Source organism: Poecilia formosa, unplaced genomic scaffold, assembly GCF_000485575.1.
Source record: "Poecilia formosa unplaced genomic scaffold, Poecilia_formosa-5.1.2 Scaffold283, whole genome shotgun sequence".
Lineage (NCBI taxonomy): Eukaryota > Metazoa > Chordata > Actinopteri > Cyprinodontiformes > Poeciliidae > Poecilia > Poecilia formosa.
Window position 1 is genome coordinate 442,223 of NW_006800222.1, and position 13,586 is coordinate 455,808.

The 13,586-nt window shown below is 42.8% G+C and overlaps 1 protein-coding gene across 1 annotated transcript in view; it reads left to right on the forward strand.

Annotated features, from left to right (window-relative positions):
• The first annotated feature begins 460 nt into the window (after window positions 1–460).
• prickle2b (prickle homolog 2b) overlaps window positions 461–13,586 on the forward strand; it is a 24,826-nt gene continuing 11,700 nt past the window's right edge. Inside the window, exons 1-2 of the mRNA XM_007571582.2 lie at window positions 461–989; window positions 7,842–8,025. Of these exons, the coding sequence (XP_007571644.1) occupies window positions 7,894–8,025 (132 nt within the window). The 5' untranslated portion in view covers window positions 461–989; window positions 7,842–7,893. The remainder of the gene's footprint in view (window positions 990–7,841; window positions 8,026–13,586) is intronic.

A 13,586-nucleotide genomic window follows, 5' to 3' on the forward strand; every position in this document is an offset into this window, starting at 1 on the left:
AAAACCTCAGATTCTGCTTGTCTCATTGTTTTAACTTTAACTTTGCTGTTGTACTACTCATTTAATGCCAAGTCGTCTCAATGACCCAAACAGGACACACTTCCGGGAATTTGTTTTGTCGTTAAATGTTTTCACACCTCCACTGTTGTTTGCCACCAGAAACATTTCTTAACTTAACTAAACCTGTAGGTATTTTTAAGTGAGGAAATATGGCTGTCATGTTTTCATCCAGCTTAACAGGTGGGGGAGAGAAAGGGGACACACAGCATTACTTCCTCTGGCATCTCAATAAATAAATACTTTCAACTGTTGGGGTGGCATGATAGGAAATGTTAAGGTTTTGAAAGAAAGAAATTTTGCGATTGTCTAAACTTTATTTTATTTTGAAAAGGTAGCCGGAAGTGGTTTAGCTACTACTGCTGACTTGGCATCCTCATTATAAGCGTACTTGGTTTAAAGCGCTGCTGCTGCTCGGTGGCTTGTTCTGCAACAAGAAGAGCGGCTCTAATGGACTCTTGCTGAGCGCACCGAGTGTCCGCCCGGATTTTTGCTTTGCAGAAACTTTATTTTTCTTCTTCTTCTTTTTTTTCGATCAGAGGAGTTTGCTTTTCTTTTAGTGGGACTGAATTCACTTCTAGTGGAGTCCGCGCTCTTCCTCGGACCTTTGGTCTCCGCTTTGAGGAATCTGTTTACGGTAGTTTTCTGAACTCCTGCGCGTATTTGCAGTGAGCAGAAGAGGCGAGAGGAGGGAGTGAGAAAGGGGGCTGGGGGTCCACAAAAGGCTATTTTTGTCCCCCTCTTTTCTCGGATAGATGTAGCAGAGGTGCGGGACACACAGCGGGCGAGGCTGCTGCGCCTTCGTGGCACCGCGGTGGCGCTGGAGCTGTGCGACAGATTCTGCAATGAGGAGCGTTTCATTTTAAAGCCCGCAGCAAGTGAAGCAGTCAGCTCGGGGGCCATGGCTTTAGTCCGTCTCGGTTTGTGAGAAGGTGAGCTGCAAATTTCATTTTCACTGGATTTTTTTTAATTATTATTTGTATTTTTCTCCTCTTTCAAACGATTTAAACGCGCAAACCTTTTACCCATTTCCTCTGTGGTCCAAATGCGTAAAAGCACGCATGTTGTGCTAAAAACGTGTCCTCTGTCTTCTTACCAACTCATTATTTATAACGTTGGATGGTGTTTTTATGTTTTGTTTTGCTTTTTGAAACCATATCTATTTTTTTTTTTAATTATTACTTTTTCTTGTCTAAATCAACACCTGCTTGTAGGATTTCCTTTGAAGGTGGGGGCGAAGTTTTAAAGTTGTGGCTTTCACTCTGGACGTGTTTCCACTGGTGGCACTCCCCCCACCCCCACACACGCGCGCGCGCGCACACACACACACACACACACACACACACAACCCCCTGTGGCGCAGCGGTCAGCTTCATGTGTGCCGTGGACCGTGTGTTTGCCACGGTGCCATATGGATTGCTCTATAAAACTCATTTAGAGCTAAATAACTACCCTGTCTTTATTTGTCCTCTGTATTTTGCAGTTGGAAACAACTGGCAATGGCGTCGGAGGATATTATTACAGAACCCCACCGCAGCTTATTGAACTGTGAAGATGGTTTACTTATTACATACTGTTCAGCAGTAAAGAGGAACACTTTATTAGCACTTGAATGGACTGAAGGGGTAAATGATGATGATGATGATGATGATGAATAACGTGGCTGATCATTGGCAGCTGGAGCTGCAGTCACTGATCTGAGAAAGGAACCAAATTGAGAGGAGCATAATTAATAGCTTTTACACATTAGCTTCCAATATATATCTTTTGAAGAAGTCAAAGTTATTATTTATGTTAAATATTCTCATTTTACATGAAGTGAATCTATAAAAAGTATGATTTCTTTTTTCTTCTTCTTTATTTTGTGGTCGTTACTTGATTTCCCACAGACTGGAAGATAAAAATTAAAGCTCCAAGCTGCAGTGTCATGGTGCCAGTAACGCAACAAGCATGTCAGAGGGGCTGCTGGTTGTGCCGACGTGAGATGAGGTTGATAAAATGCTCCGATAGGAGACTGATGGCTGTGTTTTTTTGTTCTCTGGTTTGGGTCACAAACCTAAAAAATACTAAAGCAATTGAGAAAAAAGAGAAGCACAAAGCAGAATTCTCCAAACTCTAGTTCTGCAGAGTTTTGACCTGTTAATACCAGCTGTAGGTGATTCTAACTTTTCCTAAAGAGCAATAGCAGCTTTAATTCTTCTTTTTTTATATAGCTTTGCTGCCATGAACAGCAATGAGAAGTCAGTGTGAAATAGGGATGCACTTGCTATTTTAGAACCAAAACATGCTTGTTGAGGTAACATTTTTAGCTGTCTTTAGCATCTTCGATTAATGATTGTCACACTTAGCATTGCTAACTCTACTACAGCAGCAGTTTCAATGTTTAGTCCCTGGAGAGGGCAGACCCTAACTACTTTTGAGATTCTCAAAAGGCCACATGCAAATCCCAAAAATCCCCGACAGATAAAAGTTGAAAGCTCAAGAGGATAAAATGGAGCAACTTTGCCACAATACATTTAGCCTTCCTGTTATCTGCTGAGAGTCTCACCCTCTGTTGCTGCCTCTCAGCCTCAGTGCACCACAGTCATGTAGGAAACAGTTTCCAATCCCTTACGCTCCGTTACAACTGGAAGCACTTGATCACAAAAAGGTTTTGGTGTGAAACTGAGAAAGCCGGAAAATCGGTAAAATAATGATGTACTGATTTCTCAGTACATCATTATTTTACTTTTTAACAATCCTGTCCACGTCCTATTTTACAGCAGTGTTTCAGAGCAAGCATAAAAGAAGACTACAGTCCTTAGCTTATTTGTACAAGCAGTCATCAACGCTTCCAAAGTAACATTTCTGTTTAAGCTGTGCTTAAGGTAGGTTCACGGCTCGTGACCCAGACACCGTCTGACCAGAAGGCAGAACCTCGGCTATCTGTAACCTAAAACTGGTTTTGACAGGTGGAAGCAGGTCTAATCTCTGGCTTCGGCAACACATTGCATCAGGCTGTCGCTAATTGGATTCCAAAAGGGGGAAAAGAAAAAAAAACCCGTCGTCCAGGCGGACTCTTGTCAGGAACGCCTCGGTCTTGTTTTAGCATTCTAGTAATTGTATCGTTAACAGTTACCGTTTTGAAGCATCGTTCGTCTCGAAGCTTCATCCATTTGTACACACAATTCTGATCAGAAAGGTTGAGAGTTGCTTAACAAAAGGCGAGTTGTCTCCGTTCACTTCTTCCAAAGATAACAAACGAGGTAAAGTAGATTAAATGACGGAAAAAAGATCAACATGGGACTTGGCTGCCTCCTGCATCCAGCTGTTCTGCTCCTCTGTTTCCTGAGGAGCGGCCTCATTAGGATCGGATTTTCAGTCCGGTCCTCAACAGTGATGCTATGGAAACGTTGCAGCGGTTTGAGGAGACGCTCACGACTGCCTGAGTGTTTTGCTTCAAGTCGTCCAAGGCAGAGACTCGGGGGATACATTGAAATGAGGGCAACGCAATATGTCAAATGGGACATTTTTTTATTTTTTTATTTTTTATTTTTGCAATGTTAATGTGTGCCATGAATCACATGGGAGGCAGTGTTTGGAAGGATTCTGTATTTTAAGTGTCTTTTGTACAAGCTCTGCACGCAGACGACACTTTTATCCTGTTGGATTGAATCTCACAGGCCTTGATTCCCAAATTCGATGCATATTTTTTGTGGCTAAGATGCTAAAGCTCCCATAGGATGGTGGGAACGTTGTGATGAAACAAAAGAAAGGGGGAACAAAAAAAAAAGTCAGATGAGGTCGATTTGCTGTAATCAGCAGTGTTATTGCGTCCTTTAGTGATGGTTTGAATAGGAAATTGAGTTTATTTTTGCTATAAACCAAGAAGAAATGCAGTGGCGGTTTTTCACCCTGGTAATTGTCGGTGTGTGGCAAAGGGTCGGGCAGCCCTGCAGTTTGCGAAACCGCGTCTTTAATTTGTTTCACTAATAACAGTAACAGGCCTAACTCTAATGTTTTGTTCTAAAGAAGTCATTATATGGATGAACATTTGTATTTTTATATTTGTGTGTAAGAGGGATAACATATTGCAACTTTGCTTCACGACAACCCATTTGGCCTAATGAAACACCGGGCAGCAGAGACTTAAAATGACTTTGGCGCATTTGACTGATCCAAAGAGTCGTCTGTCAGAACCCAGTTTCAAATTAAAATGACCCAGAATCTGGGTAAAAGGGCCACGGTTGTAGAACTGGGTAAGGATAATTAACTGGAAACTGTGAATCATTGTCCACTGACATCATGGTCACAGCGACTGCCATCTGAAAAGCATACCCCCCAAGTACTTAAGTAAACCTCGCACTCGGCCCGACCAATGATATGCCAGCATTTACAACTCCCCCTGGGTTGAGAATGGGCAGGCGACGTTGAGAAGTGGAAGCGGTACAACACCCCGCGACCCCCCTTCGCTTCCTTCTCTGTACCTCGGAGTCATTTACGAGGCATTTGCGATGTACTTGACTTGTGTTTCCAGAGTCACTAAATCTGATCTAATTGAAATCATGCAGCCTTCTCGGTGGAGCTCGGGGATTGTGTTTCAGCGGAGGGGAAATCCCCAGCAAGTCCGTCAAGGCGTGATGTCAATTGTGGGGAATGAAGGAGAAACAGGAAATGGGACTTGTAGGTGTGAAGCATCTACTTTCTGAAGATGTTTGCTAGGTGGATCTCTGGGGGAGCGGGTGGGGGATCATCACAACATCTGGAAAGAGATCGAGTCGGAGAGGAGCTTCCCTCTTTAACAATCACCAGACCCTCCGCTTTGAATTCCAGATTCACTGTAAGAGGCGAAGTGTAGGACAGGGTCGTGAAATGCTTCCTTTCGCGTCAGCTCGGGTCATCCTGCTCAAGAAAACTTGGTCTCGGCCCAAGGGAGGCGTAACTTCTGAGTTGCTGAAAGCATGTCTGAAGGATGGAACACATGCTGGTGTGTTTTTCCATCTCATCATGTGCTGCTACTATGGATTAGCGATGCATGTAGCTCACGAGACGATGCGACACCTCCGGTTTACGAAAATGACACAAACTTATTGCAAAACTGTGAGGGGGAAGAGGGGAAGGAAAAGAAAGATTCCAGTTTTATTTTCACAAATGTCATGTAAAAGTTTCACAAACTGTTTAGTGAAACTACAATAGATTTTCCAAGCTGGACTCCTCTACATATTGCTGACTTTGTGTATGTCTAATTCCAGAAAAGAAAAAGAAAAAACAATAGAAATCATGTGAATGTTTATTTACACGTGTAAAATAATGGCTTCATAAGCCTCAAACTATGTTTATAGAATCTATTGTTCAGTGTACGAATATCCAACAAGGTTTTATCAGTCTAAAATGACGATCAAATGCGGTCAATGCAGGCTTTGTCTCTACATCCTAAACAGAATCCAATGACCAAGCTGGCTGCACAGAGGATAATGCTGCGTTGTCCTTCTCTTACTCATTCCTGTGCACGGCCAGACAGCTGACTGCAAATCTGCTTCAAACTTACTGAGAACTTCTTGTTATAGTAGAGCAGGGATGTGAAAATACCATTAAAAAAAATACAATAGATGTGGGTTAGTACTTGATTTGGGTGGAGTCGACCTATATTTTTCCCTTTTAATCCAACCAATATGTATTATGTTTCAAATACATTTAGGTGAAGTATTTTTTTGTTTTTTTCCAAAAATGTTGTGCTGTGTCTTTTGTTTGTGACGACTCAGCCTTCTTTCAGCACGCACCACCACCAGTGGTAAACCAGTGGAGCTGCTGTATAAAGGACTTAAAGGTGGTGGACGCCTTATTCAGTGATTTTTATTTTTATTTTTCTTGTAGCCTGGTGATTCATCTTTTTCGGTCAGCTCTGGAGGGCAAATCAAAATGCTTCCTCTCTGACCTAAATACCACTCGTTGATATCAGGGTGTCAAGTTGAAAGCAAACCCGTTTATATCCAGCATACCAGTGACTTCACCAGACAAAGTCACACGCTGATGCAACAACTGGAAAACACTTTGCAAGATGGCCTCCACTTTGAAACACGCACAGCTCAGTCATCATTCGTACAGCGTAGAGTGCCCCGACTAACCAATCAGCTTATGATGTGTAAGGTTCTGTTCTGTAATTGGACGCTTTTCTGTATGGGTTGAAATTTGCTTCGCTCTCCTTCCCAGAAGGTCTGATTGACTTTATCTTTTCTATCATTGCTCCTTCATCAATATTCACTGCAGCAACAACATCTGGGTACTTGGGATCGTTTGTTAATTTGCATGCATTGCATTTGCGAAGTCTTTGGCTTTGCCCTTCCACAACAAAAGCAGAAGATGCAGAGGTTTGCCTTTCTGCACACAGAGAGAGAGAGCTGACAAAGCTACTTGAGCTTCAGGCATATGAAGAAGAATCTTAAGTGTTGATGAAGGTCGCGTCTCACTTAGCATTTATTTTAAGTTTTTCTCTGGGTGATTGAGTCGCTAATGACCAGTCGAGGCGCGTTGGTCTGGCAGTTATTACCTTTGCTAAATGCAAGCAGTATCCGGACATGACTATGGTTCTGTTGTACAGATCTGTCATTATTTCAAACCAAACCGGAGCGTTTTAATTAAATATGACAAGAGGGGAGTTTCTGAGAATTGACAAACATGACAATAGCAATTTAAGTATTTCTTCTTGTTTTCTGAGTATGTAGCAATTAATGACTAAGAAGTAAACAAAGATATAGGAACAGGAAGCCAAAGTTGTACAAAATAGTCTTTATTAGGGCTGAAAGGTGTCGTTACAACCTGATAATACCCATCAACAGCATCCATGTTCACCAGAGCAGTTAGCTCGGGGAATTAGCCATTTTGCGGTTTGCCTTGCATGCAGACGTTGTGCGCATCCTGCAACAGATCCACACTCACTTGAGGCCTCGGTGTGTCAAACCGAGTCCTGGGTGTCCTTAAGCTCCTCCGTGGCGCTGACTGTCAGACACGGCATCCATCTGGGAAGGTAATGAGATTCTGTCTCCTTGGTTTAGCCGCCTGAGGGGTTACGGGGTTGGCGTGGTGCGACCTTTCGGCCACCCGGTTTTTCCCATTTTCCGGATCTGTCAAGGACGCACAAATCCGTATGCGCACACCGTCTCCTCGGTTTGCTTAAGAATACATATTGGTTGGATTAAAAGGGAAAAATATAGGTCGACTCCACCCAAATCAAGTACTAACCCACATCTATTGTATTTTTTTTAATGGTATTTTCACATCCCTGCTCTACTATAACAAGAAGTTCTCAGTAAGTTTGAAGCAGATTTGCAGAAAATAAAGCCTTTTATTGCGCATGTGTTCCGGTAAGACATGTGGAAGTGTTTCATGCCAACTTTGTTCAGGCTGCTGTGTAAATTTTGTTACTCACAAAGCTCTGTTTTCTATAATCGTCACTGCCTGTATTGCGTTCAACTACATTGTACTTTGCACGAGTCTTTCTTCATGTTCAGTTACATCCACTGTTTGTGGTACCACAGTTAAAAATCCTTGTTAAAGCTATTAAAGCAACTCAAACCAAGTTGTGAGATCATCCCTTTTTTTCTTTCTTTCTCTTGAGATACTATTCTTATTACTTACACGTTTTCCTTGCGTCAGCTGCAATAGCTCTGCATTGACAATTACAAATCCTTTTTGCTTATCGCAATTCACTTTCTTTGTTCTGTATTCCAAAATCCTTTTATAAATTTCCAGTGTATACACGGGGGTTGCCTGACCGTTGCTTCCCTCCTTTGTCTGTCCAATGGCAGGAAGATCTGTGTGCACTGCAAGTGTCGGCGTGAAGAGCATGCAGTGACAGCCATGCCGGTGGAAATGGAGAAGACTGTCACCAAGCTGATGTACGACTTCCAGAGGAACTCGACCTCGGACGACGACTCGGGCTGCGCCCTGGAGGAGTACGCCTGGGTGCCGCCGGGACTCAAGCCGGAGCAGGTACCGGCGCGTCTGCACACGTTTCCGTTCGGACCGCGCAGCGTAGACACTCGGAGGCGCTGGAGCTACGCGGTGTTGACTCTGGAGTTTTTGTTTGTTGGTTTAAGGAGATTTTCTCGCCGATGCCTGATGTGCGGTGATGCGTGTAGGCATAACAAAATAAGCTGTCGCTGAAAAGAGGGGATGCCAATTTGAACGTTTACTTCTTTTAATAAAACAAGATGTCAAAAGAAAAAACAACATTTTTCCTCTGAATTATATGTTATGACAACGTTATGATTTACACAAGGGTTACTCGGATACAAATCTTAAAGGGCTACAAATCATTTTTTTTAGGTTAGTTTATTAATCCGTTGAACTAATAATGCAGTTGGTGAAGTTATTTTCAAAATGACTTGGCCATCTGAAAAGTAAAAAGAAATAAATAAATAAAAATCCTAAGTGTGCCAAAAAAAATAAAAAACTTTATTTCTTAAACCAGAAATTTGCGGCAACAACTTTTCAAACTCTTTCTCGTTCCTCACGTACTCACAAGCGACAATCGTAGCTTTTGTTTCCCTGGTTTTGCCTGCTGGTTGCAGGTAGAATAAATGCAAATTCTCTATTCGTCTACGAAATTCGCTGACTGCTTTTCCTTTCGCAGCAAATTCTTTAGGAAGTATCGGCTACCGTAGTGATCGGCTCTGAAAATAAGAAAAGGCGCCACTTAAGCTGCGTCAGTGAGGTCCGAGCGACCCCTGTTGCTAAGTGTCTGTGTGTCGTTGGCATGGAAACGCTTGGCTGACATGCCGGCATCTGAGGGTCTTCCTGTTCTTGTGGAATATTATGAAAGAATCGCACAAATACGAGGTTTTCAGAGAAGATGCAGTCCGCCTGTGTAAGACCCACTGGCCTCATCAATCACGTGGCATCATGTCCCTCAACAAAGAAGAAACGAGCTTTTCACAAAAAGTTGAGCAAAAGAAAAACATTGGTGGGAAAATAATCCACAAGCGGCGAGGACAGCAGCGTCCTTGGGAGGATTGTGAACCGAAGCCCGTTTGTGAATATGACAGAGATTCACAAGATGTGTAGACTCCAGCTGGAGGTGGCGCTTTAAGAAACGCCACACAGAGACGAGTTCAGGAAATGGGCTGCGACTGTCTGGTTTAAAATCATGATGCTCAACTGTGAACCAGAAATAACATCAGAAGCATCTTCCCACGGCAAAGAAGAAAAATACTGTCTCTCTGGTGTAATGTAAATTTCTTTCAGATTAAAGTAAATGTTGCATTTTTTTTTCTTTTTAAGAAAGACTTGAGAGTGTGGTTTTACTTAAGTGATTTGTAAATGTATTCAGCGTAAGGGTTTTTGCTTTACAGAAGTGCGGTAAAACTCCCGTTAGCTAAACGACCGGCCGCAGGATTCCAGAGACGTAGACTAGCAGGTTTCACTCATAATCCCCCCCACTGGAGGTATAACTCCAGTGCTGGAAGTCGCTGCATGTTTACGCTGACGGCGTCTTCACCAGGCTAACCACTGACAAAGGATTACGTGGCTCCGGCCCTCAAATTAATCTCCCAATTGTTTTCTGCCTCCGAACATGTTTGCAGGAGGTTTCCTGGCCCTCGCAAGTCGAGCCCGCACAGCACATTAAGCAGCTTCACGCGCGTTGGAGGAAAATCCTCCTCTACAATGCTCCGCCGAGCTGGAGGTGTTCACACGTGGGAGGGTCTCCGCTTTAATTGGACAATAGGGGCGTTTATGGACGCTGGTTTCATTTCGTTGAGGAGCCGAGTCAATACGCTGCTGGCAGAGGCTCCGGTTTTCTCCTCAGAGGACCGAGGGGAGCTTTTTTTTTTTCCTTTCTTTTTTTTTCTTTCTTTCCTCCAGGGTTACACTTGTAAATCAAAGCTCAACATGGTAGATGTTTGTAAAAGAAAAAAAAAAAACAGATGAGACTTGCATAATATCACTCAAAATTTATAAAAGCTTCCATTTCTAATATGCAGTCATGCACAAATGTGACACTATCTCTGAAATGCTAGCACCTTCAAGCTGTGGAAAACTTGTTGTGTGACTTTTTGCACAGGAGCAGCTCTAAACAAAAAAGCTAAAGCTTTGGACCTAAATGGTGGGTTTTAGATTTCCGCTCTGGCAGCCAGAGCTCTTTATTAGTCTGCTATTCAGCTGGCAGTGGTGTAACGTCCCCCTCCGTGTAATGAGAGATTCCCGCGCAGCTGTACAGCCGTCCAGTACGTGGATCTGAGGGATTACCAAGGATGGCTCTGCACTCTTTTAGGACCTAATTTACCCTAAAATAAAAATACAGGTATCTCTCTTAAACCCAATAACCACCGCTTTGCAGGAATGCAATCTTTACCAAACGGAGTCGTCGTTGGGCTTTTGGCGTTGTGTTTTAGGAGCAGTGTGAGGAAGGCCTGTGTTTTGAAACGAAACTTCTCGACGTTGCCAGCTTACTGTTCAGCAACGCCAAGAATGCAACTCTGCCGAGTCCTCTTAGGGGCATTTTCCACTTTTCATCATCATGCAGAGTCGGTCTCGGCGGTCACAGGAATCTGATTTTAATTTTCTGTCCAGCATGACGTACGTGTTTTCAGCCCTCTAACGCTGGATGTTTGTACAGCATTTTGGCCTTTGGGTAATGAAATATAAGCTAGCTGCAGGGTCTGGACCCATGGCTTTCAAGAGAGGGAGAGACAGAGAAAAGGAGTGAGGGTAGTTTGACCTGTTTCCTAAATAGACCTGAGCACAATTAAAACAATTCCAGGCCAGAATGGGGCCAATAAAACTGTCAGCAGCTCAACTGATCACTGATCTTTGGGTGATTGTGGCTGTTCCCATTTGCATCGCTGACATTTTTTAACATCTACTGCATGCATTGCAAAACATTTGTGAGATATATACATGCATATATATATATATATATATGTATATATATATGTCCCCTCTACCTCCTCCTACCCACCCGCCATTGGATGGATAATGGATGGAAGGTTTTATGAGCAAATGTCTTTAAAGTTCATGACATTCCCATCAGTCTAAGAGCGTCTATTGTCCTGTGACTTGTGACCCTTTTTACGGCGCCACCATTTCAGCCTTATTCCTTCCGCTCAAGAAAATGCAAAGAAAGTGGAGGATTGTGGGAATTATGGCCAACCCGCAAACTGGCCGTGCTCACTGTTAGGTTATCCTGCCTGTTTGTCCTACGCAATGATGATGTTCAACGCTAAACGTAAAAGTAACTTCAATCCTTTAGTCATTTTTAACAAACGCTTCCTCTGGCATGGCCTAAATGAATAAAACAGAAATGTCATTTATTTCTGGGCAATATTACCAAAGTGACGGATGATGGCAGCAAATAAACCCATAAACGTTTATACAGCTGCACTGAACCCCACTGAAAACCTGGTTACTCCACCAAATATTGATCTCTGAACTCTTCCTGAGTTAAAACATTAGTATTGTTGTTTTTAAATTAATATGAACTTATTTTCTTTGCATTATTATTATTATTTATTAGTATTATTTTGTCAATTTCTTATTTTCTTGCAAATAAATACTAATTTTTTTTGCTTTGAATTTCAGAGACATGTCAGCAGTTCATAGAATCAAAGAACAATGTTCATATTAGTCAAACATAAACTTATAAAGAGTGAAATCAGAGAAACTGATCATTTTTATGTGCTCTCTTAACATTTTCCAGAGCTGTATGTATATAAAAAAACAAAATAAAGAATAAAAAAATACTGTACAGTAAAGACATACATTTCAACATAAATAATGTGTAGTTATAAAAATCGTGTACTCCAGTTCATAGGAATGTACAACTGAGATGGTTTAAAAATCTACAATAATTAAGTCTCTTTGAGCATTAAAAGACAAAATATTTACAATTCGTGACACTAAAAAACGGTGAAAGTGTTAAATGACGTCAAACACACAATACCTAAATTCTGAGAAGCGGACGACTGCTAGTCAAAAGGTAGTAATTTGATTATCCTCCTGCTCAGTTTTTGGTTTCCTTTTGGTTTTTGGCCTTGACGAAACCCACCGTCATTCAGTCATCTATAAGGTTTGCACTTCTGCTACGAATACCCAATTTGTCTCGCCATGTGTCGCTGTGGCGAGTTGCGATTTTTCTGACCGGAGCCGTGTCGCACCCAAGCCCACTGAGGAACGCCAGAGCTGCTCCCTGAACGCGTCGGGCTGTTAGCAGCAATAGAAACCGGCTGTGACGAGCGATCTCCCCTGTCACCCTTTTTTAACCCAAAGTCCTACCATTAAGCCGGGGGAAACACTCCTCTAGGTTCAGCTGAAACGTCTGTCCTGTCTTCAGCTTCGTCTGCTTCTGATTACAGTTATTATCGCAAGCCGCTTCTCCTGGTTCTCGCTGTCTTTCTGTGTGTGTGTGTGTGTGTGTATCTATCTTTTGATCTTTCCCCCCTGGGGCAGTGAGCCTTTCACCTCCAGATTCTAACCCTGCTGTTGTTGGAGGCAGAGGCATGTTTTGTAATTTATCATCAGTCATCAGCTCTCTCTCTGTGTGTGTGTGTGTGTGTGTGTGTGTGTGTGTGTGTACGTACAGTACATTCTAGACTTCAGTCAGTCTTTTATGGACTGTATTCCAACAAACACAAGGGGACGCCAACCAAATCAGAGCAGGAAGAATCGGGTTGCGAACCGAACAAAGCTGTGAAATCATCCCAACCCAAACTCGCTTTGATAAGGCGGCTTTACTGGAGCACCGGTTGCCGCCGCCGACCAGGTTTTCTTAATGGCGCTGGCTTTACAGTTCAGCTTGAAGACGCATTTTTAAGGTTTTACTTTTGGTCCTTGGCTCACCGGCTCCCGTTTGGAGGATTCAGGTTAATCCGTTTTTGGTGACGCTTGGCAAAGACGAGTCTGAAATTTCCCAAGTCAGCAAATCCATTCAGTCATCGAGCCAGATGGCGAGTGTCAAAGATACCGTTTCTACTGAGGACAACAGCTCTGATTTAGTTTTGCCTTTTTGTTTAATGCCACACTGTTATGTATCCCCTTTTTTTTTTTGTAACAAATTCTTCCAAAATCTCTCTTGTTCTTCTCTCTTTTTGGCCTCAGTCTTTAAACCTTCCTTGCGGTTTTGCTCCTCCCCCCTGCGCTGACCTTTGTGGCACCCCGGCCCTGCAGATACAGTGTAATAAAGAAAGGGGCTGTGATAAATAACAAGGAGATGACACCCATTGTGTGCCACGGAAATGCGAGGAATGCAATTTGGAACTATCCAGATTAGCATTAATCTGCAGCAGCACACACCGCGTTCATTTAGGTTAATCACTGCTTTGGCCGTACGAGTGTCTGTCTGTTTTGTCTGTTTTTGTGTGTGTGCGAGTGTTTTGACACGTCAGTGATACATTCCCATGTCAATGTGCAGAGACGGAGGAGTGGAGTTCCATTAAGTCTCCACTGGTGGACCATAAATCAAAGTGATTTCTTAACTGTGTGTGTGTGTGTGTGTGTGCGTGTGTGTGTGTGTGTGTGTGTGTGTGTGTGTGTGTGTGTGTGTGTGTGTGTGTGTG